Here is a 27,301-nt window from a genome sequence, read left to right as displayed (position 1 = left end):
ATCCCCTCTACTCCTGACAACCATCAATCTGTTGTTCTCTGTATCTATCAAGTCTGTTTTTGTTTTGTTTGTAAATTTATTTTGTTTTTTAGATTCTGCATATCAGTGAAATCATATGTTTGACTTTGTCTGACTTATTTCACTTAGCATAATAATCTCTAAGTCCATCCATGTTGTGGTAGATGGCAAGATTTCATTCTTTTTTATTGCCAAGTCATATTCTATTATATATATGCACCACATATTCTTTATCCATCCATTCATCTATCAATGGATACTTAAGTTTCATCTTTTTAATCAGCTCCATGAAGGACATTCTAAAGGCTACATGAAACACAGAATATTTTTCCTTTCAGTACTTAAAAAGTGACATTTATGAATATTTTAAAGAAACTTCTGCATAATCATGGCAGTGATCTCTAGTAAAAACACCTCTAAGTAATCATGTTCTTGATTTCCTGTAGTTGCATTTTGAAATTGATTCCTAACAATGAGAAACATTGTGTATGAGTTTTTCAAATGTCTCTAGACACACATTATTTCTGGAAAAAAATAATCAGTCTGGACAATTTTTTTCCCCCAGAACCAATCCTGCGAGCCCAAACTAAAAAAATATCAGACTTTATAAATGTCCCAGAATTTGACTTTAAATGGGAGAAAAAATTAAAAACACATGGAGCTTTTGCAAAGGTCTTTAACAAGCTACCTTGGGAACTAATTCAAAAATAGAAGTTGACATACTAAAACAAATGTTTTAGTGCAACTCCAAAACTCTGAAAGTACAGCCATTTGGAAGGATGATCCTAGATAAGAAGGGTTTCATTCCTTGTGTACATGCCTTATCTCAGTTGTCATAATTGTCTCTGTGATTTCCTACTAAATTGTGGTCATAACCTCCCTGGCTTGTCCTTCCATATCCATATCCTCCAGGTCAACTGTCACACCTGCTACTTCCACAGCCCAGGTCCCCACCACCTCTAGAGTATCTGCAACCATGCCCATAAGCCCCAAACACACCCTCTCTGGTTCCCTGGGACAATTTGCCTGTGTGGTCCACAGGGATCTGGAGACCATCCAGAGACTCTCCATTCATGGCTTTCATGGGATCTGAGGCATGCTCTGAATTGACGAAGGTAATGAATCTAAAACCCTGGGATCACGGAGTCTCCTGGTCCTCGACAACGACCTCCTCAGAAATAGGCCCAAAGCTGAAGAAATCTTCCAGAGCCTGCTCACCAATCGGTGTTGAACGTGAGCCCTCCAACAAACGGCTTTCTTTTTTCAGAGGACATGGCAGTGAATTCGAATCCTGGAAATTAAGAAGTAAAAGGGCTGGATGGACAGCTACCACTGAAGAGCAGAGTGACTAAATGAACTACAAACATTGTTAACCTCATCAAGTCTACTAAGTTAAAAAATCACAAGAATATTCAAAGTGTAACCTATAAAGCAGTAGTTTAAGATGACTATAGAATCATACAAATTGGGAGTGCTGAGAAAATAGTGGGATGAAATTACAATATGATTCTGAAGAAAAAGTATCATGTGACATGTGAAAGATAATGTGTCTGCAGTGGATGACAATCAGCAACAGAGCATAAAGGTACTTGAGGAGTTGAAAATAACTCTTGAGTTTGATCAATATTGGATGCCTATTCATTCAATTAAACCAGAAGTTGAGCATTCAGATAAATCAGGTCAATCTGCTGCTAGTAAAAAAATATATAACTAGCTAGATATTTCTGTGGATTCAACTTATTTGAATTGAATTTGTAATCAGTAAAAGTGATGGAGCCTTTAGGCTAGAACTCATCCTACTGCTATGGAATTCTTTGCAGAGGACATTATAATAATTAGGTGTGTGAATTGCGGGAAGGGTAGTTACTTGTGAAAATAGGTTTGAATGGAATTAGTCTATGCTGGGAAGAGTTGAGAGATAGAAAGTGTATAAAACAAGGACATAGTGACTCCCAAACCAGTAGAAAATCATTAATAACACAGGGCAAATGTAATTAGGGGGTCTTAAGGGACATTCTGAAGGGGGAAAGATAGTCATCACCAGACAAAGGGAAAATGGGAGAAGGTAGTTGACAGTAGTAGCATATTTACAAATCACAATAGGGGCATTTAGATAATGGCGTTAGATTGTAACTCTGGAGTAACCAGTAATGGAGAAACAGGGGAGAAGGAGAGGGGAGGGGGAGCTAATCGAGTTAGGGAGGGGGAACTAATCGCATTACTATAAAACCAGTTTTCTCTGTCTACTTGGCACGCACATTCTCGTGGCTGGCGGTGTGCCCGACTCTGCAGATTCGTGAATAAACGCCTCGCTTTGCTGCTCAAGTCCTGTGTCCTGGTTTTTATTGTGAGCATTTCTCACACTAGTAACCTCAGGCTCATCATTTTCTTTTCTCTTATTCATATTATATATGATTGAAAAAAAAGAAAATGCCATTTTATTCCTCTTTATAAAGGCAATACTTACTGACTGTAGAAAATTTGGAAACTTCAGAAAACAAGTACCCATCACAATAACATCCTAAACCTCCAGTTAAAAATTTCAAGGTATTTCATTTGTTTGCTACTTTCCCAGATAATTAAGAGCCTATAGATGTGATCTTTTAAAGCATAAAAATGTCTTCACAATTGGAAAAATCTTATAAAACCTGTTTTGAACTAAGATTTTAAAACTCAAATTCCAAAAGTAAACATTTCTGAAGATTTGGAAAATCTAGATGACTCAACATCTTGAGATGATTACTGTTAACATTTTGGTGTATCCTGTTTTGCTATTTAAGTATAAATTGTGTGGGGGCATTCATATATATGTACACATATATGTATATATAATTGTCCAAAAGCAGTATTTTGTGGCCACCTTAAATTTGCACTTTTTTATAAGTTCTTTTAGAAAGCATGAATTTTAACTTGTATAATTCACATTCACGTGTCTGACACAATACATTTAACCAATCGCCTACAAAATATTCCAACTGGAACATACACGGCAAAATGGTCCGAGTGCTAAAAGGAAGGACCAAAACTTTCTCATCAGGTACAACATTATTTTATTGATCTAGTTCAGCAAGTCAACCTTTTTCATTTCACGGCAAACATTAGCCAATTACTAAAATCCCGCAGCACACCAAAACATGTTTTTTGCTGAAATAAAAAAATAGGTTTAATTTTGATTCACTCACACCATACAGCTTTATTGTGTTGGCTGTTACAATTTTTTTATATGACAATGCAAGGGAAAAGAGGTCAGTGCCCCTGCCTACATAGGTACTGCACATTTTAAAAACTCTTGTGGTACACATGGGTTAAAAAAATCGCTGACCCAGTTACTAGTCCTTGGCCACGGCAAACACGTCTTCCTCACATAGGTCTGGGTCGCTGCCCACGCTGTTTCTGACAGGCAAACTCTGAGGTAAGAGCCACAGGACCTCAGCGTGAGCCCGCGGGATAGCTGTGCGCAGCTGCAGCGCAGTAGTCGCTGGCGTGGCGCATAGTGCTTACGCAACACGCACGCGGTGGGGGCTTCTCCGCCAGCGACGGTGCGTCACGGGTTTGCAGCCGCTTGGCTGTGCGCAGCCGCTGCGCAGCAGTCGCTGGCGTGGCGCATAGTGCTTACGCAACACGCACACGGCGGTGACTTCTCTGCCGGCGGCAGTTCGTCACGGGCTTTCAGCCGCTTGACTTCTGGAGACAGTGACTACTGTGAGCCTCAACGCTGAGCGCTCGCCCGTTGGGAGCCAGCTGGGCGGCGCGATGAGGCGCAGCAAGGCGGAGGTGGAGCGGTACATCGCCTCAGTGCAGGGCTTCGCCCCGTCGCTCCGAGAGGTGAGTGGGTCCTGGCCAGTCGGGTGGCTTCCCAACAGGCCTGGCCCCGGCCCCGGCCCCGCGTGCCGCCCGCGTCATGGCTCCCTGGCGCGTTCTAGTGAGGCGCCGGCCAGCTCATGCGGTCCGGTGTTCGGCGGGGGGTTTGTGAGTTCGAGGTGGACGGGAAAAGGGGTGAGGCCGCGGCGGGCGGCCGTTAGTGCCAGCTCTTTCTCTTGGTCAAGCCTCCTCCCGACTGTTGTCACCCGCGGGCCCATCCTGTCCGGGGGTTCCTCCTCCTCGGGGTTGGGCTCCTGCCATTGGAGGCGGCTTTTTTTTCGTCTCCCAGACACTTACCCGCCACGGCGGAGGTTGCGCCCTCTAGGCTTGGAGGTTGCTGGAACCCAGCGGTGATTGGGACAGTTCCGGGGTGGGCTTTTGCTGCTGTGACGGGCTTCGTCGTCGGCGTCTGGGTGACCCGAAGCAGAGGCAGCCACGTTTGCCACTGTCTTCCAGGCCGCGCAGAAGACGCTGGGAGGCCCCCACTGTATCGGGATTGGGGCAGGTCCTACCCCCTTCCACTCCTAGCAGTCTTTGGAAACTTACTTGCTTTTTTACTTTTTTTTTTTTTTTTTTAAATTAAAACGGAATCTTGGGAATTTTAAATTTTTATAGGGCGTTATGTCTTAAACCTTTTAAGTCTTGTAAACCACATGTTCTTAGGGCATTTTTTTGTTTTAGGGTAAATAACTGTAATGTGCTAGATATATTTGCAACGCGGCTTTAGTGATTGGGTGTGTGTGAGGTTAAAGGAGTGAAGAGTGGCTGCACAGGGCCTCGAGTCCGTTTGCCTGTGCTTGAATCAGCTGTGCTGTTTATAAGCTGTGCGACTTCGGGCAAGTTAAACTTATTTCATCGATAAGATGGAGTTTTGGTATTGACAGGAGCATACAGGACAGTCTATGTTAAACATTTAGGAGAACACTTGGCACATAGTTAGCACTAAATAGATACTGATGTAAAAAGACATTCTGACCCGTTGTGGGCAAGGGCCTATGAGAATAAAGATAAATGATGAAGTAAAAAAAGAAAAAAACACAAAACACCAAAACTCAAGGGGAATCAGCAACATAATTTTATCTTTTATTATATACTGTCTTATTTTGTGTTCTCAACAACCCTGTGGGTATTGACACCTGGAGAGATTAGATACTTGTCCAAAGTCAATAGGTGGTTCAGCAGGATTTTGGTAGGGGTTTGATTTAGTTTCTTTAAGGAATAGTGGAGTACGTTACAGCCTATTCCTCCAGAGGAAAGGAATAGGTATCTACCTACCTACACAAATATAATGCCCGAGTCTAAAACAGAACCTTAATAAGGTTTTCTGAATCCCTGAAATTGATACAACCTTTTTTTAAAATGCAAGTTGAGAGCTTTCTATGAGGTTGTTGTTGGGGAGGGACCATGGTTCCCAGAAATTAAGAACCACTGGTCTAGCCATAGTTAGATTGTTCTTTGAACTATCTTGGAGGCAGAATTTTCTTCAAACAGGGATAAATTATTTACTTTAGAACCGGGGGGTATCAGTGGAATATTGATTAGCAAATGAATAACTTTGAAACTTGTGAATGTATTTGGTAAACTTACATCTAAGTGAAATGATGAAAAAGGGAGGTGGTGGAGGCAGCAGTGACTGGCACTGTGAAGAGTAGAAAGATATTAGTATTGGGTTGGCCAAAAAAGTCTGTTTAGCTGTTTCCATAAAACAAAAGATGCATTTTTCATTTTCACCAATAACTATTGATTTGGATATTTTGAGTATGTCGGCCCTCTCCCACTGTTGGCTTCTAGTGGGTGAGTAGAGGCTAGGGGTATTTCTTTAATTTTTATTTTTCCAGATGGTTTCTGTTTAGTATTCCTATATTTCTGTCTAGTTGGCTTCCCATGCCAGACCCCCGATTTCTACTCCTCATACGCAATTTGACGGCTTAGTTGTTTGTTCTACTGCTTATGTCTATACTTCATACTTCCAGATAATATCCATGTATATTTTATTTCTTGATCTCCTTTTCTCCATTTAAAATGCTTTCTACTTTGTTCCTCCAGATCTCTCCACATATCTTTTTATTTCCTTTCTTGTGTTCTTCCAGTTTTGTTATTGTAATTTTTAGGTAAATAAATATTTAGTGCATTTGAGTTGTCTTTATAGTGTAGTTTTATTTTTTCTGGAGTTAATAATTTTTTGGTTTGTTAAGTTTTCTGTGATATATTACTAATTCTTTACCCAAACTCAGTTTAAATTCTCAAGTGTGATCAAACAGTTCACATAATCAATTTACAGTTAAAAAGCATTTTTTTTTTTTTTTTTTAAAGAGTCTTCTGGAGCACTCGCTTTACTGCTCCAACCTGGATTGGTTTCTGTTTCTCTTTGCTACACAGCTGTAATCCTGGGAGTTTTGTTTATCATCATTTTGAGAAATTTTTTCACTTTCTGTGTTAGACTTTTGATTTCTTCTAATTCTTGTCCTCTTGACTTACTTCCTCTTTCGGTGTAGCACAATCTCCAGTTTGCTTTGAGAAGAAATGTATGGGAATATTTTTTTTAAATGTAGTATGCCTGAAAAATGTCTTTACCTAATTTAATTGATAATTTGGTTATCAAATCCTAGTTTCAAAATAATTGTTTCTTCAATTTTGAGAGCATTACTTATTTTTTTGTCATTTGTACTATTGTTAGACGTCTGATGTGTTCCTTTTTCTTGGTAGCTTATAGGTTTTCTGGAAGATTCTTTTGAATTAGCATGCTTACTTCTTTCAATTCAGGGACATTTCTTTGAGGTCTGCTCTCCCCTCTTTTATTTTCTGTCATTGTTATGATTCATGTGTTTTTAATTTAAAACATTTTAAAATTAAATTAAAATTTTTTTTTCTATTACAGTTTACATTCAATATTATTCTGTATTAGTTTCAGATGTACAGCATAGTGCTTAGAAAATCATGTACTTTACAGAGTGGTTCCTCTGATGCTTTGGGTACCCACCTGTCTGCATACATAGTTGTTGTGATATTATTGATGATATTCCCTATGCTATAATCTACATCTCTGACTATCCTGTAACTACCAATTTGTACTTCTAAATTCCTTCACCTTTTCCACCCAGCTCTCCACCTGCTCATCCCTCTGACAACTGTCAGTCTCTTATTTATGAGTCTGTTTCTATTTTGTTTATTTTAACGTTCTTTAGGTTCCATATATAAGTGAAAGCATAAGTTGGTTCTGGTTTGATGCTCTACATTTTTCTCTTTTATTTGTATCTTCTGTTTGTTCTATTTTTTGGGCTTATCCTCCAGGGTATGGAGATTGGGGAAGTCACCATGCATTATCCAGACTTCGCTTATCCCCCTCTATAACCCCTACCCTCACTCTTGTTGGTCTTCACAAGTTTGGAGCTCATCAGTTTACATACTGCAAAATCCCACGGTATAGCGAAAAATCTGTGATAAATAATTAAATATAATATTTTAAAAAATTCCGTGATACAGTGAGGCCGTGATAAGTGAACCGCGATATAGAGAGGGACTACTGTACTTTGAATGTGTTGTTTCCTTTTGCTGAGGGGCATTTGTGAATAGTTAAGAGTTAAAAATTTTTTTCTTATTTTTTAGTATGTTTTATTGATTATGCTGTTACAGTTGTCCCAGTTTTTCCCACTTCGCTCCCTTCCACCCACTACCCCCTTTCCCTCCAGCATTCCCTCCCTTAGTTCACATCCATGGGTTGGGCGTGCAAGTTCTTTGGATTTTCCCTTTCCTATGCTATTCTTAACATCCCCCTGTTTTGCTCCTACCAGTTATGCTTCTTAATCCCTGCACCATTTTCCCCATTCTCCCTCTGATAACCCTCCAAATGATCCTTATACCTATGATTCTGTTTCTGTTCTGGTTGTTTGCTTAGTTTTTTAAAAAAATTTTAATTGTTGATAGTTGTGAGTTTGTTGTTTTAATGTTCATAATTTTGCTCTTCTTTTTCTTAAATAAGTCCCTTCAACATTTCATGTAATAAGGGCTTTGTGATGATGAACTCCATTAGTCTTACCTTGTCTGGGAAGCAGTTTATCTGCTCTTCTGTTCTATGATAGCTTTGCTGGATAGAGTAATCTTGGTTGTAGGTCCTTGCTATTCATTGCTTGGAATACTTCTTGCCAGCTCCTTCTTGTGTACAAAGTTTCTTTCGAGAAATTAGCTGATGGTCTTATGGGAACTCCTTTGTAGGTAACTCTTGCTTTTCTCCTGCTGCTTTTAAGATTCTCTCTTTATCTTTAACCTTTGGCATTTTAGTTATGATATGCGTCTTGGTGTGGTCCTCTTTGGGTTCAACTTGTTTGGGGCTTTCTGTGGTTCCTGAACTGCTATGTCTGTTTCTTTCACCAGATTAGAGAAGTTTTCTTTCATTATTTTTTCAAATAAGTTTTCAATTTCTTGCTTTTCCTCTTCTTCTCTGGTACCCCTATGATTTGGATGTTGGTATGTTTAAAGTTGACCCCGAGGTTCTGAAGTGTTCCTTTTTTTTTGCATTCTTGTTTCTTTCTGTTCTGGTTGAATGTTTATTTCTTCCTTTTTTCCCACATCGTTGATTCAAATCCTGGCACCTTCATTGTTAGTTCCCTTTATATTTTTCTTTATATCACTTCGTGTAAGCTTCATTTCTTCCTTTATTTTTTTGCTGTACTCAGGGAGTTCTCTGAGCATCCTTATCACCAGTGTATTGAACTCTTCATCTGTTAGGTTGGCTATCTCTTTCATTTCATTCTCTTTCTGGGATGTTGTTCTCTTCTTTTATTTGGGCCATGTTTCTTTGCTTTCTCAATTTGGCAGCCTCCCTGTGTTTATATCTGTGTATTAGGTAGAGATGTTTTTACTCCCTTTCTTAGTCGCCTGGCCTATGTAGAAAGGGCACCTGTTCCAAATTGTGTGGTGTGGAGCCTTAGGTAATTGCCAGGGTGGGGCAACCTCCTTCACCACTTTGTGGTGGAAGGCTTGGAGAGGAGACAGTGCTGCTGGCTGGCTTCTGGTCATTTTCCCTGTACTCACCCTGTTTCCAGTCACATCACCCACTTCCCATATGCAATTGGTGCCCTTACAGCTGCTGCCCTAGGGTTTGTGTATGTTCTAAGACCGTGCGGACCCTTCAAGCAGCAAAATCCAATAAGTTTCTTCTGCTGCCTAAACCCCTACTGGTTTTTACAGCCAGAGGTAATGGGAGTTTATTTTCCCTGTGCTGGAACTCTGGGCTCTGTGGTCTGGCCTACGGCTGGGATTTCTCGTTCCAGGTATCCCTCCTGATTTTTATCTACCACATGAGAATGTGGGGCCCTCTGTTCAGACACCCCCGCCTGCACATCTCAGTGCCACACTGCCTCTGCTCCATTTCCGCAACTCCACTCTTCCTACCTGTCTGGATGAGTGTAGCTTCTTTTAATTCTTGGTTGTCTTAAGTTGATATAGCTCGATTTTCTGACGTTTTGGTTGTTTTTTTTTGAGATCTTGTTGTAATCTATCTATCTGTGGTTGCGTGAGGACACGCATGAAGCCTGTCTATCTAGACCTCCATCATGACCGGGAATCCTAAAATATTTTTATTACACTATTTTTAAGAGCAGTTTTATATTCACAGCAAAATTGCATAAAGTACAGAGGTTTCTTACTTACATGCATGGCCTTTCCCTTTATTTACACCCCCCGCCCCCAGAGTGATACGCTTGTTACAATTGATAAACCTACACTGATACATCCTTATCATCTAAAGTTCATAGTTTAAGTTAGGGTTCTTACTTGGTATTGTGGAGTCCATGGGTTTTGACATTGTAATGATGTGTATGCATAATATTATTGTGCCAAGTGGAGTAGTTTCACTGCCCTAAAAATCCTTTGTGCTGTGCTTATTCATTTCTCCTTCGCTTCAGCTCCTGACAGCCTCTGATCTTTTTACTAGTGTCCATAGTTTTGCCTTTTCCAGAATGAACATATAGCTGGAATCAGACTGTATGTAGCCTTTTTAGATTGGCTTCTTTTATTTAGTGATTTGCATTTAAGTTTCCTCCATGTTTTTTCTTTGCTTGATAGCTTATTTGTTTTAAGTGCTGGACAATATTTCATTGTCTGGATATACTACAGTTTATCCACTCACCTGCTAAGGGCATCTTGATTGCTTCAAAGTTTTGGCTACAATCATCTGTGTGCAGGTTTTTATGTGAAGTCTGAACCCCTCTGGGTGAATAACAAGGAGCACTATTGATAGTTCATATGTTTAGTATTGTAAGACACTGCCAAACTGTCTCCCAATGTGGCTGTGCCATTTTTTTTGCATTCCCACCACCAGCAATGAATGAGAGTTCCTGTAGCACCATATTCTAACTTGGTGTTGTAAGTGTTCTGGATTTTGGCTATTAGGAATGTAATGGTACGCCATTTTAATTTGCATTTAAATTGTGCAGAGTCTTTTTATGTGTTTATGTACTGTCTGTAGCTACTTTGATGATGCGTCTGTTCAAGTTTTTGACCAATTTTTATTTTTACTTTTTTTAACTGAACAAAGTTTTGTATTTTTTTTTCTTACCATTTAGTCCCCTTACACCTCACTAACCCCCGCAGTCACCATACTGTTGTCCATGTCCATAGGTCCTTTTTCCTTTTTGCTCAATCTCTCCACTCCCTACCCTCCCCGACCCCCTTAGCTGTCATCCTGTTTTTTATCTGAGTGCTATAGTAAGATTTTATTCTCTGTAATTAGTTGTCTCTCCAATTTTGCGGGAAGTTAATGGCCTAACTGCTTTTTAAAAAAATTTATTTTTATTAAAAAAAATTTTTTTTAGATTTACATATTTATTTTTAGAGAGAGGGGAAGAGAAGGAAGAGAAGGAGAGAAACATCAGTGTGTGGTTGCCTCTTCCACGCCTCCAACTGGGGATGTGGTCGCAACCCAGATCTTGTGCCCTGACTGGGAATCGAACCGGCGACCCTTTGGTTCGCAGGATGGCGCTCAATCCACTGAGCCACACCAGCCAGAGCTAACTTGTTTTATGGATTTAAGAAAAGTTGCTTATTTATTTATTTTTAGTTGGTTCAGCTTTTTACTTGTTAGGATGGCGTGGCTACTTCTTGAGTTCCTTCCAGGTTGGACTGGAAACTAGATGTCAAGTCATTTTTAAAGATTTTAAATTTCTTTGTAATTAAATTGTGATTTGACAATATAAATAGCCTACCTTATTCCAGACTCAAAACTATGTAAGTAGATGCAGTTGATTTAAATAGTTATTCTGTTGTCTACTTAGTGTCTTCTTATTAACTTAGCTATAAAACGTAATAGAAATAGTGTTTCTGTGGCTTTTTGGGTGTGGTGGTGATAGTTATCTTGCCTCATTATTGGTAAAACTGAAGACTTTCGGCAGTGAACCACCAGGCCATGTCATCATATATTTTTTCTTTGAGGTACCTTCCTGACACTTGTTTTAGTTCTCATTCCTTTTAGTGTGATGAGCCTTCATTTTACCTATTTCTTGGCTGGCTTTTTTTTTCCCCTCCCCTCAACTGGCTCTTTTTTCTTAGCCCAAAAACATGTCCATGCTCTTGTTTATTCTGAATAACTATCCACATCCATCTTCCTTCACTTTGTCAGTTAGGCCATTTAAAAATTCTTTAGCAGTATTGGCTTCCTGATGGAGAAAATAGTGTGATATATAGGCAGAAAAACATTTTTAACTGTCTTATAGTTTACTTTATGCCTTTCTGTATTTTTAAGTTAAACTTTTTTAACCTTCAGCCTGTATTGCTTTTATGGTTAAAAAATAATCCCCTATATTCTTTTTTTAAAAACGATTTTATTTACTTTTAGAGAGAGGGGAAGTCAGGGAGAAAGAGAGGGGAGAAACATCAATTGGCTGTCCCTCACAAACCCCCAGCTGGGGACCCAGCCTGCAATCCAAGGCATGTGCCCAGACCAAGAATGGAACCAGGACTTGAGCCAGGACTTTTCCCATTTGTGGGACCATGCCCAGTCCACTGAGCCACACCAGTAAGGGCATTATTTGCATATTCTTTGGGAAGTGTGATAGGAAAAAGGGGTTTTATTGAATTAAGATGCCATAACATAAGAATTTGGTGGTATCCAAAGTAGTATTCTACATAATTGGAGAAGAGATGGATTATTTAATAGATGCTGCTTGAAGAATTGACACTTATTTTTTAATTTTTTTAAAGGAGCTCTAGCCTACATTATTTATCAAAATAAGTTTCAAACTTAACAGTAATTTTGGAGAAACTGAAAAGAGATACAGATAAATATTTCATGTATCTCAAACGAGAAAGACCTTTATTTTTTTTTTAAGTAAACATAAAGATTATTGTGTAAAAATCAAAGTCTTACTTCACAAATATACTAAACACTGAGACAAATGTCAACCTAGGAAAACTAAAATACCCTCAAATATCAGTGGTTAAGAACCCTTAAAAATTAGACAGACAACCTTTTCTCTGCCCTCTTAAAAATGGGAATAGCTAAAGTATATTGATAAAGAATTTATACTATAAATGTTTCAGCATCACTACTAAAATTCTTATTAATTATAGATATGCTAGGTTGACTCAGTGGTACCTCTTCTACCTATCAAATTAGCAATGATTGAAGAAATAGAAAAAAACAATTTTGAAAAATATATACCTCTGACTTAGACATTCAAATACCGAGGAGGGAAGTAAGTTGATAGAAACTTTATGGAGAATTGGTAATATAGCAGAAACTTCAAATTTTTATATTATTTGCACTAATTTAAGTTTTAGGAATTTCTCATAAGGATATAATCAGTGGGTACACAAATTTATCTGTTTCAGTAAATACTGACTATGTATGACTTGTCAGATAATGTTCTTGGTTCCGTGGCAGTTATCAAGCCACAGGGGCCCTACTCTAGTGGAGCCTACAGTATTGAGGGATAGACAAACACTCATAAAAGCAGTATAAATAATTATAGCTTGTATAAATGCAATGAAGGAAATAAATAGGACTTTGTGATAAATAATGAAGGCATACCTCAGTCATGGAAGGTTGGGGGAGCTGCTATCCAGAGCAATTTGAAATGCCACCATGCTGCTGTGTTGCCTTGTTAAGAGGATTCTTAGAAGCATTTGGTTAGAATCTCACTGATGTTACTTTGACTTAGTTAATTCTTAGGCAAGCACATGCACCAGTTCTTTGAACTCCAGTTTTTCCTGTACTGAGCAGGAGTATTAGAAAAACAACCCATTGTCATTAGAGTAAAACCAACCTTTCTCTTGAAGGTCGAAACCCAGCTCTATTAGTGTGTGAATGGTCCAATGATAGATGAATTCCTTTTCGTAGTACCTTTACTGATACCTTCTACTTAAAACTAAAAAGGTCAAAAAGATTGAGAGGTCCTGCTTTGAGGGTCTATATTTACACTAAAAATTCTAGATAAAAGTGATTTTTTCCCTGTCTGCTTCACTGCAGTTTTCTTTCTTTATCTAGTTTGATTTAGGATACATGCATTATGCTTGTGACACACGTACTGGATCCAATCCTGCCTCCCCAAGTGTAGAGAGGAGGTTGAGAGGCAGGGAGTGGCACTGGGGACCTCCCACTTCACTTTTTCAGATTAGAGTCATGCTCAGTAGGATCATCTTTGTCAGCTGATTCTCTCAGTCAGTGGCTACTTAGCTGTTGTAGTTTCATTAGAATAGTGAGAATATTTTTGCTTATTCATTTGTGTCTCACATTAGATGATGAGGCATTTGTCTACCTTAAGAGAATCATAGTTTGCTATATATGTGCCTTCACTGAATTTCATCAAGCTGATCTTGAATGCACTGGGCAAAAGTCACATCGTATCACATCACATCAGTATTCACTGTTTGCCTTTGTTTAAAGTCAGACTCCTCAGAACTATTTCACCAGGAGAAACACATTTCAAAGTGTAATAAAAGCTATGGAAGTATTTTAAATTTTAAGCAGAGGCATAATGTGGTTTGTCTTGTGTTTTAAAATGATATTCCTTTGGCAAATGAATTAGACGGGAGGAAAAGTATGCAGAGGGAAATAGGAAGCAATTAGCCTTTTCACTGGTTCCAGGGAGAGATCATAGCAGGCTTGGACTTTGTTAGTGGCAATACAGATGTAGGAAAATGGATGGATTGGGATATCATAGAAGATAGGACTGACAGCTCATGTTGATGAGAGAGCAGCATTTCTTTGAAGTCATGAAAAGAGTATTAAGATGAGTGATTTAGGAGTATTATGTACAGGTTTCATAAGAAGGAAAAATTGAAACATAGTAAACAGTGGGGACTAGTTAAATTATTGTAGTTTATTTGGTGCCTCATCTGCCCTCGATAACCATTTTATTTGGGTTTCTGATCAAATATTCCATTAATGAGACCTTTCCTTACAGACAGTTCTGCCGCTCTCTATTTTTATTGTAAATTGATTTGGGGGTGCGGGGGGCGGGGAGGGAAGAGAAACATTGATTTGTTGTCTCCCTTATTTATGCATTGATTAAAATTTTTTTATTACTTACTTTTAGAGAGAGGGGGAGGGAGGGAGAGAAGCATCGATCAGTTGCCTCTTGTACACCCCCAACTGGGGATGGCCCACAACCCAGGCATGTGCCCTGATCAGGGATCAACTGGAGACCTTTTGGTTTATAGTATGACACCCATTCATTCCACTGAGCCACACCAGTCAGGGCTCATTTAGAGTCTTGATTTTTTTTCTGTGTCTTTGTATAGTTTTCAAAAATAAGATGTTTTGATGGCTATATACTCTTTTATCACATGTATATAACATTATCTCATTGTGTCCCTGCATTCTGGGCTTTGGAGCTTATGCAATAAAAGAGCAAGGATGTGGACTTGGCGTATTAACAGAATTAAATTTTTATTTCTCCCTTTTTAGTTCCTTGAGTATAAAATAGGGATCTGTAGAGAGAATAATGCCTGGATCAGTGCCTTAATAGGTGTGAAGTACTTGCTTATTCTTCCCCCATAAAGGCTTTCAGGTGGTAGAAGAGAGGTTTCTGGTTTCCACCCCCTCCCTGAAAAGTGTCTGTTTACTTATGTGTGAGGTGAGTAGCACCACATGATTTCTAAGGTTTTTGCTGACATAAATTATTTAATTACTGATGTGTTATGTTGCTATACTTAAATTTGTTTTATGATGAAAATTATAAAACCATGGAGTGATGGCTTTTAGAACATGCATGCATTTTTACAGACAATTTCTTTTACCTTTAAGTGAACGAAGATAAAATATATTAATAGTAACCCGATTAGGACAGATTTATAATTCTTGTAAAAATTTTCCAAAATTCAAAATATGAAAATTAAAAAACTTTTAATGTTTTATAGAAGTCAATGAAAGGATTCTATTTTGCGAAGCTGTATTATGAAGCCAAAGAATATGATCTTGCTAAAAAGTAAGTACCAGACTGTAAACATGCTATAGTTTTCTAAAATCAATGCCTTTACCTTATCTCATGTTCTTCACTGAAATGGGTAAAAAATTGTTTTTTTAGCAGTTCTTCCTAAGTATGTCCTGGAAATAAGAATTCATCACTAAGACTGATGTTAAGAACTAGCCTAGATTCCATGGAAATTAAGCCTAGCATGAGTATTTTCTGTATGCCTGCCTAAGGCAAGAAATTGTTTGGCTTAAAACACTTTCTCTAAAGATTGTTCTGTGTTAGAATAAAAGACAACCATACTTATATCTTAATTTCGTCCTAGTAACGTATCTGGCATTATACATTAATCAACTGGAAAATAGCAATAAATACAAAATTAAACTGATTTTTGGGCAGGAGAATAGCTAGTATAAATGATTTTTAATTGACTCAGTAGGTGGCAATGAGACTGTCTCATCCTTGGGCCAAGAGGGTGGGTGATCTGATTTACTGATTTGGAGTAGCTTAAAGCAGGAAATGAGGAGGGAGGCAGGCTATTAAAGACATTGATAGGAAGATGGAAATACTGATAAGGAAAGTGAGAGCACTTCTATTTAATAAAAGCCTTGGGGCTGTTAACTCTCATTCCTTATTAATATGACACGTCTTCCTTAAGTGTTGGTCTGTCTAATTTCTCTTATGATATCACTCACTGAACCTAGAAAGTGCTTAACTTATTTTTAGTTGCTCCTTGATTTAATAAATGAAAATTACCTGCATTTGAAACTGTATTTAGCTGTTAGATATTATTTTCTTGTTTAAAAGGTAAATACATTCTCTTAGTTGTTATTTGGGAAATTGTTGCTCTTTAGTATTTTATATTATGATGACTTAAAAATATAGCCATTACTGCCTAATTTCCATGCAGACTCTTTAGTGCTATGCCAAAATGTAATCAGGAAGAAAAAGCAATTTATGTGTTTATTTCTTATGTTGGTAGCCCTGGAAAAAAACACATTTGGTAAATTTAGCATTTATTCTTAATAGTATGTTGTCATATTTATATGTGTGTTTGTGTGTGTTTCTATGGGTACTTTGAGTTATCTGCATATTTTAGTTTAAATAGTGGTAGTCAATAATTATGAGGGGCGACTCTCCCCAAAACTGGAATTATCTTCTGTAGGGTGAGCCCCTTGTAGTACAGGCTTTGCCCCACTAGGTGAGTGTTCTAGGAACCAGCCGATGTGTATCTGTACCAGCTGGTGTTGTGAGAGGATGTGTTGGCTTCAGTGACTTTTTTTTTGAAGACTCTTTAAGTGTGTTTGCCTATTTCATGATGGGTGATTTATGAGTGCACCTGCTCACACTGTGCTGAGTGTTCAGCAGTTTTTGACCAGCATAACCCTTGTGCCCCACCTTCCCTCTTTACCTTGTTTTGTTTCCCTGGATGAAAAAAGTCCTCAAAGGGAAACGTTTTGCCATGTGGAAGAGGTGAAACAAAAAATGGCAGAAGCAGTAAAAGGCGTCAAAATCTACGAGTTCAAAAACTGTTTGAGCAGTGGAAAAAATGTCTCGATAGGTATATTGTATAAGGTGGAGAGTAGTTGAAAGGTGACTGAAGTTTAAACATGTAAGAATAAATACAGAAGTTTTTAATAAATAAATTCTGCTTTTTTTGGGTCCCCCTCATTAATGTGTTGAATGGTTGCTTTGGTTTAAGATGTATAGTACTCCAGTTATTTAAATATAGTTCTAAATGTGATTATTAAAGGTTATTTATTTTGCTATTATTATTTTTAAACAGATACATATCTACATATATTAATGTGCAAGAAAGGGATCCCAAAGCTCACAGGTTTCTCGGTCTTCTTTATGAAGTGGAGGAAAACATAGATAAAGCGGTTGAATGTTATAAGGTAAACTATGTAAGATTAAAATTTAGGTTTTGCACAGCCAAACACACAATGCCCAGAGTAATTTATGTAATAAATAATTCAAATATATATTATTGACGTCATGAAAACAAGCATTAGTATCGCAGTACTGTTGAGTGACACAGCTTGGAACTGATTTTAAATTATTTGGCCCGAAGTACACAGTAATTTATAATTAAGAGGTTAGCACTTTTAAAAGAAGAGTAACACTTATAGCCTAACATGGTCAGAAATGCTCTTCTTATGTGTCTGGTTTTCTTTCTTTTTCTTTTTTCTTTCTGGTATTTACCTAATAAAAACATAATTTTTGTTCAATTTTAAACATATTTTCAGACACTTTAATTTTAACAACTTTGAAATAGCATGTTATTTAGGATTCGAGTTTGTTATGTTTATGAGTATATGTACTTTAGGAACCAATTAAGTTGTTATTTATTTTTTGATACCAGCGTTCAGTGGAATTGAACCCAACACAAAAAGATCTTGTGTTGAAGATTGCAGAATTGCTTTGTAAAAATGATATTACCGATGGAAGAGCAAAATATTGGGTTGAAAGAGCAGCTAAACTTTTTCCAGGAAGTCCTGCAGTTTATAAACTAAAGGTAAATACCTGAACAAAACATAATAGAAGCAGTTGGAGAAAACTTAAGACACAACTGTTTCTAATATTTGTAATTTAAATGACTTTTCAGTAGCAAACTTACTAAACAAATGTGTATGCAGGTGGAGAGTTGGTAGGTAATGCATGAGTGTGGCCAAAAGATACAAACTTATAGTTATAAGGTAATTACAATACTGTATTGTATATTTGAAAATTGATAAGAGTAGATTTTATAAGTTCTCATCACAAGAAAAACTTAATTTGTAACTCTGTGGGTGATGTTGTTAACCAGACTTATTGTGGAAATCATTTTACAGTATATACATATATCAAATTCTTATGTTGTGCACCTTAAACTAATACAGTGTTATATATCAATAATATCTAATTTTTAAAATGTATTGATTTTAGTGAGAAAGCGAAATATCGACTTTGTTGTTCCACTTATTTATGCATTCATTGGTTATTCTTATATGTGCCCTGATCCCAGATCAAACCCGCAACCTTGGCATATCGGGATGATGCTCCAACCAACTGAGCCTCCCCGCCAGGGCTGTTTTTAAAATTTAATTTTTTAAATTTATTGATTTGAGGGAGAGAGAGAGAAAATAAGAAAGGGAGGGAGGGTGGGAGGATGAGAGGAAGAAAGAAAGGGAGAGAAAGGGAGAGGAAATATCTGTATAAAAGAATGAAAGAATGGGAAGTCCTGGTTAGATAGTTAAGTTGAATAGCATCATCTGGATACACTGAAGTTGTATGTTCTCATGGCACATACAAGAGTCACCACTGAATGAAACAACAAATTGATTCTTCCTCTCTCCCACCCTCTCCCCCACCTTCTCTCTCCCTCCTCCCTCTCTCTCTCCCTCTCTTCCTCTGTCCTTCCCCCCTTCCTTCCTCTCTCTGAAATTAATTTAACAATAAATAAATATAGAATGGCAAAACAAAATATTTTTCTTTAAAACTTCTGAGCATATGTTGTTGTAGTAGCCTATTATGGTTTACAAATGGTATCTCATTTACTTTTATGGAATGATTAATATTTTAGGATCTTTACAGTTTTGTAGCTGTATGGTGAGGCTAAGATTTAAATTGAGTTGTTTTTACTTCATTGGGTGAAAACTGCACATAGGATGATAGTTTAGGGTTATTAGGGAATGTTTAAAAAACTATTATCTAAAAATGGAAAGGATTGTACTATGGGATAGTGAGGTTTTCAAACAAAAATTAAAAGACAGTTTCGCTAGGATTTTATAGGTAATTACTAAAAGTGATAGAAGTTGTTAATATATTAACCAATTATGATTGTTACTTTTTACTGAGTAAAATATCCTGATTTACTAAGTAACTTGTGGACATAGTCTTTCCAAAGGAGCTAGGTAAATGGAATTTTAAATGTCTTTTTTTTTCTAACAACTTTCTGCCCCCATTATACATGTTTTTGATAGAATTTAAAATTTTTATTTTGAAGTAATTATAGATTTTTCACCGGAAGTTGTAAAGATTGTACAGTGAGGTCCTGTCTATACTTCTTCCAACTTTCCCCAGTGGTTACATCTTATGTAACTATAGTACAGTATCAGAACCGGGGTCATGGTAGTCAAGATGCAAACCTATTCCATCACCACAAAGATCTCACTTATGCTACCGCCTTTAATAGTGATATCCACTCCCTCCTTCCTATCATCCTTAATCTCTGACAACTTCTGACTTGTTCTCCATCTTTCAAAAAAATTCTCGCCCAAGAGTGTGCGTATTGATTTTAGAGAGAGAGAGAGAGAGAGAGAAAAAACACTGATTGGTTGCCTCCTGCATGCACCCTGACTGGGGATTGAACCCGCAACCTAGGTGTATGTCCTGATCGGGAATCAAACCCACAGCTTTTTGATGCACAGGATGATGCTCCAATTAAGCCACCTGACCAGGGCTGTTCTCCTTTTTGTAATTCTGTAATTTCAACCTCACATGAGGTTGGCCTTTTTCTTATTCAGCATAACGCCCTTATGATCCACCTAAGCTGTGTATACCAATAGTTTGTTTCTTTCATTGCTGAGTAGTATTTTGTAGCATGGGATGTGCTCTACAGTTTAGTGATTTACTTTGGAGGGATATTTTGGTGGTTTCCTGTTTTGGTTCTTATAACTTTTATTATGAATAATTGTGCACAGATTTAAAAATCTAATTTTTTAAAAGTCTGTATAAATACTAGTATCATTAAGGTTTTTCTCTTTTTTGTTAGAAGCAGCTGGGTTTTAAATATTCATCTAAAATGTTAGATCTAGGTGTGTAGATTTCTTTACCTTATTATCTTTGTGTTATGCCTCAAGCATAATACCCTTTATTGGCCACAACATTTCAGTCCATCTGGTGACAGTGACATTAAGGAACATTTATAGGATTGGCCAAAAAGCTTGTTTTCTTCTGTAAGATGGCTCTGATAGCCCATACTTGTCTTGAACTTCATTTGAAACAATTTTGTGAGATTGTATTGTGACAGCTGTCATATCAGTGTGCATTAAAAAGAACTTATCAAAATTGGTGAATTTTTGTGTAGCCATTTTAATGTTGAAGATGGAAGAAAATAAGCAACATTTTTGGCATATTATGCTGTATTTCAGGAAAGATAAATGCAACTGAAACTCAAAAAAAAAAATTTGTGCAGTGTATGGAGAAGGTATTGTGACTGATCGAACATGTCAAAGTGGTTTGAAAAGTTTTGTGCTAGAGATTTCTCGCTGGATGATGCTCCATGGTCGGGTAGACCAGTTGAAGTTTATAGCAATCAAATCAAGACATTAATTGAGATCAATCAACGGTCTACCATATGGGAGATGGCTAACATACTCAGAATATCCAAATCAATACAGTTATTGATAAAAATGAAAAAATGTGTCTTTTATTTTATGGAAAAACCATACAGACTTTTTGGCCAATCCAATATAATGGTAGGGGATTGTTTTTCTGGCAGAATAACAAAAGTTAGATATTTCTGAAACATTCTGATTACCTTTAATAACTCTTTAAACATCTTGTTTAAAGCTAAAACTTTCTTATATGTAACTGTTTAGCAAAGTAATTGTTTTTTAAAATTTAAAGCTTAAGGGAAGTAGTTTTTTGTCATTTATTTAATGAAAATATTTTTGGTATGAGATCTTGAGTATGAGAGGAGAATTTTTGAAAAACATTCATAATGGTGTCTATCTTTTACTTATTTTTAAACATACAGTCGAAGTCTAGGGTATTTTGGAAGTATAGAAAGGCCAAGTGTAAGTTTGTAGAAATGATCCAGAAAAAAGTAGAATAATTGGTAAAGGAGAGAGAGCAATGAGAACAGAGCTCTAATGGAGAGCTTGGTCTTTGCTAGGGGAACGGAACGGGGAGAGGATCAGTATAACTAGATATTGCAGGGTACAATTTACATATGATGGCTTCAGTTTTCTCAGTGGAGGATAAATTGTGATCGTAAATTGAAAGTGAGGGTTGAAGGAAAGTGGGAAATTTGGGGAAAGAGGAGGAGTCTGAAGTGACATTTTCAGGGGATGAAGAAAGTAAGTCTATTAGAGATAAAGTAGGATTTTTGTTCTAGACATTACCAGTTTTGAAGTTAGATTATGAAAGTGAATATTTTAGCTTGCTTGTGATCTTGCAGATTTCCAAATTGTATAGCTGTTACTGTATAGGTACAGAGAAAACAGATGTTAGGGTTCTTCTAAGAAATGATAGATGCAATTAATTGAGGGGATGTGTAAGTAAGTAGTAGTTATTGATACTGTATTAGGGATTATGGCATTTTAGCGTAACAGAAAAGGAATGTGTGTATGTCTTTTATGGAAACTTAAAACTTGGGCCCTGACCTGCATGACTTAGTTGATTGGGCTTCTCTCTGCATAGCAAAAGGTTGCTGGTTTGATTCCCTGTCTGGGCAGATACCTGGGTTGCAGGGCTGGTCCTCAGTCAGAGTGTGTGCAAGAGGCCGCTGATTGTGGTTTCCCTCTCACATCGATGTTTCGCTTCCTCTCTTTCTCCCTCGTTTCCTCTCTCTCTAAAAATAAATATTAAAAAATATTTAAAACTTGGTGATGTCAGTGTATTGAATGGAGCCATTCATATGGTAGATGTGGCATTGAGGGTATGTGACACCCTAGCGAGGTAGAAGACTAAGAGGGGTTTGGTGGTTTGAGTGGTATGACCAAACACTTATTTTGAAGACTGTTGTCAATGTCAAGTGGATGACTGAGGCTGTAGTTGTAGGACAGCGCCAGTGGAGATAAGGTAATTAAAGAACTGAGTAGCCTGGGAATTATATACCTTGTACATCTTTCAATTGGTAATACCAGTGACACTTAAGGATGAAGGAGGAGTGTTCTATTCTAGTTGCTAATGAGGAAGAATGGATGTGAATAGCTGGATAGCATGTCCTTTAGAGAGCAGGGTTATAAACAGATGTGGAGAGAGATGATTTGAAAGGGACATTGGGAGTGAGTAGGTCTCAAACCTCACTCCTCTACTTGCATGTAGATTAGCAGAGAAAAGTTTACCATGACAGAGAGGTGATGGGGGCTATCTTAAGTTAGGCTCCATTCAGATAAGTCCAGAGGATGAAGACACTGAGAAGATATTGGAACAGTGGGATCTCCAGTGTAAGAGCGCAGTGTGTAAGCACTTGAGTCAGATTTAGGGAGATCCAGAGCAGTGTGAGGATTAATGGGACATATAGACTTCTGGTGGTGATTGGGTTCGTAAGTGTGTGGGCTAGTAGTCCTTGTAGTCTCTGAGGTGATATGGGCAACCACTGCTACTATATAATCTTAGATGTTTCCACATAAATTTCTTGAGGTTTAGCTTCAACTCTCTGAATGGACTAATGCAGTATGAAAGATATAGTATTTCTTATTGTAATTTACTACAGTGGAATGGTTGGTGCTCATAGGAACCATGATGTATTTAAAATTGCAGAGGCATTTTTCCAAATTAACGATTATTTTTTAAAAAATAGGAACAGCTTTTAGATTGTAAAGGTGAAGATGGATGGAATAAACTTTTTGACTTGATTCAGTCGGAACTTTTTGCAAGGCCTGATGATGTCTATGTGAATATTCGACTAGTAGAGCTGTATCGCTCAAATGAAAGATTGAAGGATGCTGTGATCCACTGCCATGAGGCAGAGAGAAACATAGCTTTGCGTTCAAGTTTAGAATGGAATTTGTGTGTTGTGCAGACCCTTAAGGTAGGTAAAAACTTCTGTCTCTATACTTCTCTATAGATAATTACCATATACCTTTATATTTAAGCACTGCCCCCATAAGACTTAAATTTCTTTTATTTATGTACAGCAACTCTGAAATGAAATTTTTATTAGGTCGATCTCAATTTATATTTGTAGTTTGGAGGGATAAATTTGACATATGTATATTTGGTGTTTTTATAGACTGATTTAAAAATATGGTTTTACAAATATAGGAAAGGGCAAAGGAGTTTGTAGGCATAAACTGATAAATTTTGTTAACACTTGATAAGGTTTTTAGTGTTTTTTCTGCAAAATAGGAATATCTGGAATCTTCGCAGTGTTTGGAGTCTGATAAAAGTAACTGGCGAGCAACCAATAAAGACTTACTTCTGGCCTATGCTAACCTTATGCATCTTACGCTCTCAACAAGAGACATGCAAGAAAGCAGAGAATTATTGGAAAGGTATGTGAAGTTCAGGAGAGTACTTCATTGTAAATTACATATTTTCTTCTTGTAGTGATTTGTTTTATTGGTCTAAACATTTTACTGCGTCATTTTATATTGTACCCATGAGTAATAGCTAATATAATGAATTACTTGGAAGGAATTGTCTTGTATGGGATATTATAACTGGTTTTGAATGACTTTGGTTTTTAGAGAACTATGTAATTGTTGAGGCTCAATTAAATTATTGTTAATATTTAGTTTTGACATGCTTCATAAAGAGTCAAGCCTGAAAATGAATGTTCCAATATTATGTCATATTTTATTTCCAAAAATGATGTAACCTTTAGAGAAAATCAGAGAATAACTTCTTTTGTTAGATGTTCTAGTATAAGCAATTAACATGACTAGTATTTCAGAAAACAGTGTTTTAGTTTAGGAACAAAATAACTAAAATATATGATTCTTCTGTTTTCCTACATTTTGATTCTGAGGACAATTGAAAAGAAACATCACTTGGATTTGCATAAAAATGTTAGTTTAGAGCAGGGTGTGAATAGAGCCTGTGGATCAAGTATGGGTCACTGCCTGATTTTGTAATTAAAGTTTCATTGGAATACAGCCATACCTCTTTGTTACATATTAAATATGGCTGCTTATATTACAATGGTGGAGTTGAACAGTTGTGCAGAGATTTTATGCCTGCAAAGCCAAATTAGTTTGTGGCCCTTTATAGAAAAAGTTTGCCAGTCCCTGGTTTAGACTGTTCATTATGTGAAAAGTAATTCTTGTTTCCCATTTGACATGTAGAAAGAAGTTCTTTTTACTGGGGTATAGGGAGGTAGGTTGTTTCCTTGAAGTACTTAGTGTTCTAAGATGGTAGTGTAAGAGTAGTTTCTGAAAACACTAATGTCAATTTTTAGATTATTTTAGGAAACATTTAGGTCATTTTCTTTATTATGGCTTATATACTCAGAAATTTTTGTTTGCATGAGAAAATGAGGATAAAGATGTAATACTGTAAAAAATAATTTTAACTTCATGGATCCCCTGAAGGGATCTTGAGAACCTCTAGGGATCTCTAGAACTGACTTATTGGAAGGAATGTATATTGCTCAGATTTCTTACTATAATTATTTTAAAATCACATTTAACACTTTTATTGTGTTAGCTTTTCTTACAAAATGGAGGTTTTGAGGGCCATTTGCATTTAGAAGCACTAATTAGTACATAGATTACAAATAATAGTGAGAAATACAGTTTATTTAACACTAGTCATCTGTGTGATAAGAGTCATTATGGTATTGACAACTGAAATATCTTATCAGTTACTTACAGTTTGAATAAGGCATTTCTAATTTGAGAAATTCCAACTTTGAATTAAATAATGAAACCATATTATCGAGAAGAAACTAGGAAATGTAGTTTCACAGTTTTATTTTGCTAAATTATGAGACATACACCATAGTCAGTAATCTTATTTAAAAATTTGTATCTTTTTTATGATTGGAGGGCTCTAACTAACTTTTGTAATAAGACATCATTTTAGAGGTTAAGCTTGAAGTGTAGAGCATATGTGGAATAAAAAATACTCGATGATGCATAATTTATAAAACAAAAGAATATGAATTATTTAGGAGTTTGAGTATGAAAGATGAAGCTTGAATAAACTTTATATTGAGTTATCTGATTTTTTACAAGGCAACAAATTTAATACCTGTTTTATATTTTAATATTACAGTTTTGATAGTGTTCTTCAGTCTGTGAAATCTTGTGTGGATGGAAATGATGAGCTCTCAGCTATTTTCTTAGAGATAAAAGGACACTTCTATATGCATGCTGGTTCTCTGCTTTTGAAGATGGGTCAGCATAGTGATGTGCAGTGGCGAGCTCTATGTGAGCTGGCTGCATTGTGCTATCTCATAGCATTTCAGGTAAGCCTTTTCCAGTTTTGGGTACAATTGACAATTGATGATTTCACTGAGACTTCTATTTCACATGGAAGTGTGTCCTGGTATATACATGAAAATATGAATGAACCTATAGAATTAAAGTTGAAATAGTTAATTTGATCAGTGAAAAATAACAAGATTTAAAACACTGGTGAGGATGGTTAAACAAGTGCATTGATGCAGTTGGTTCCAGTACACATTGCTGTGGCTTATTGGGAGACCAGTTTAAAGAGTTTGATCTTTTTACTGTGTCATTTCTGGAGAATCTCAGATATGGGTAAAACTTGAATAAAAAAAAATATGCATAACTTGGACAAAAATCCTAAGTAAATTTTTTAGTATGATTATGTAAACTATGATAGAAGAATGTGTTTACCTCAAGTATTTTAACATGCTAATTGAAAAACATACGTAATGTATGTTACAATGAGTGTATTATATATAAAATATAGCAATATATTTATTCATCTTTGGAAACAAAACCTTGTCTTATACTTAGAATATGACATGAAGGAAATATGTCAAAATGTTAACTGTTTTTAGGTGATGAGATGCTGTTATTATCCCTTCCCCAATCCATTGTTTTAGTTTTAGTGTTTTCCTAAGTGTGTTTGCATTAATTCTGAAATGAAAAGAAATAAGCAGTATGCCAAAAAAAAGCATTGAGCTTGGCTTATAAAAATTGTTAGCTTTAGTGAATGACCTTTTGCTTGATGAAAAGTAGAGGGTACACTGAAGAGTTACTATTACAGGAGGCCTCGCCTTGTAGTTCATATCATACAGATCCTTTGAACAGACAATGTTGATATTCATCCCACCAGTGTTAACTTTCCTAGAAGCCAACCACTGTTAACAGTTTGTTGGGTATTCAGAATTTTTTTCTGCATATGCAAGCATATAATACACCATTTCTCCACTTTTAAAAACTTTTTCCTCAGTGGAGATGTAGTTTTCTACTGTTGAAAAGCATAGTTTTTCCCAGTGTTTTTCCATTGTTCCATTTCAGCACATGGATATTTACCTCAGTGTTTCTCTTTATTATCTACAATGTGTTTCCATTGAATGTAATGGAAACTTAGGTACTTGGATTTTACACTATCAGTTTGTTGTAAAAGCTGACTTATCAAGTATGGACTGGCATAGGGGTCCTTAAGGAATCATATCAGGCTAACTTTAATGGCAGGGTTTTTGGACTCTTGATCAAAAATTAGCTGTGGTTCTAATAAGCATATCTGCATTTCAGTAAGCATATCAAACAAAATCTCTTGAAACCTTTTACCAAGATGAGGAAATTCTGACTTGAAATAATGTGACTGAGTGGGTTTATAACTAGTAACTGGTCACAAATGATAGCTTTTGGATATTTTGTAAAACAGGCCAGGTTTATGAGTTTTGTGCTCTTCAACAGTTATAGACAACAAAGTTTGGCATCATGTTTAGAAAACTTGTGGGTAAGAGTACTGTGAAAATTCCTTCCTACCTCTGTTCTTTAGTCATTTACTTCTCTTCCCTGAAGGAACTAATGTTAGTTACTAGCTATGAGTTTTTAAGAAATTTTTAATGCACAGACAAGCACACACACACACAACACATACACTCCTACTCCCCTTAAAAATACAGATAGAAAAAATTCTGTACATTTTATTTATTTTGCTTTATGAAATATATATTGGTGATACTTCCATATTAGTACAGAAAGCATAGCATGAGTGATACATCCTCATTTGTTTTGATGGTTGCATATTATTCCATTCTTTGCATATACCATAGCTTTAGGGGAGTTTTTAAATCAGTGCCCTAAAACCAAGACATTAGGTTACTTTTGCTTTTTTGCTATGCTATTTCAAATAATTCCGTAGTGACTAACTTGTGT

General features: G+C 36.6%; 1 protein-coding gene across 1 annotated transcript in view; it reads left to right on the top strand.

Moving 5' to 3' along the window:
- Window positions 1–3,652: 3,652 nt before the first annotated feature.
- The window catches only part of LOC150015605 (E3 SUMO-protein ligase RanBP2-like), a 73,096-nt gene continuing 49,447 nt past the window's right edge, over window positions 3,653–27,301 (top strand). The window contains exons 1-7 of the mRNA XM_090269934.1: window positions 3,653–3,843; window positions 15,235–15,302; window positions 17,074–17,185; window positions 17,653–17,805; window positions 22,801–23,031; window positions 23,349–23,494; window positions 25,218–25,410. Of these exons, the coding sequence (XP_090126060.1) occupies window positions 3,772–3,843; window positions 15,235–15,302; window positions 17,074–17,185; window positions 17,653–17,805; window positions 22,801–23,031; window positions 23,349–23,494; window positions 25,218–25,410 (975 nt within the window). The 5' untranslated portion in view covers window positions 3,653–3,771. The remainder of the gene's footprint in view (window positions 3,844–15,234; window positions 15,303–17,073; window positions 17,186–17,652; window positions 17,806–22,800; window positions 23,032–23,348; window positions 23,495–25,217; window positions 25,411–27,301) is intronic.

The sequence above is a fragment of the Furipterus horrens genome, unplaced genomic scaffold (assembly GCF_987537825.1).
Source record: "Furipterus horrens unplaced genomic scaffold, mFurHor1.1.pri manual_scaffold_3, whole genome shotgun sequence".
Taxonomy (NCBI): Eukaryota; Metazoa; Chordata; class Mammalia; order Chiroptera; family Furipteridae; genus Furipterus; species Furipterus horrens.
This window is presented reverse-complemented; position numbering and strand designations above follow the sequence as displayed.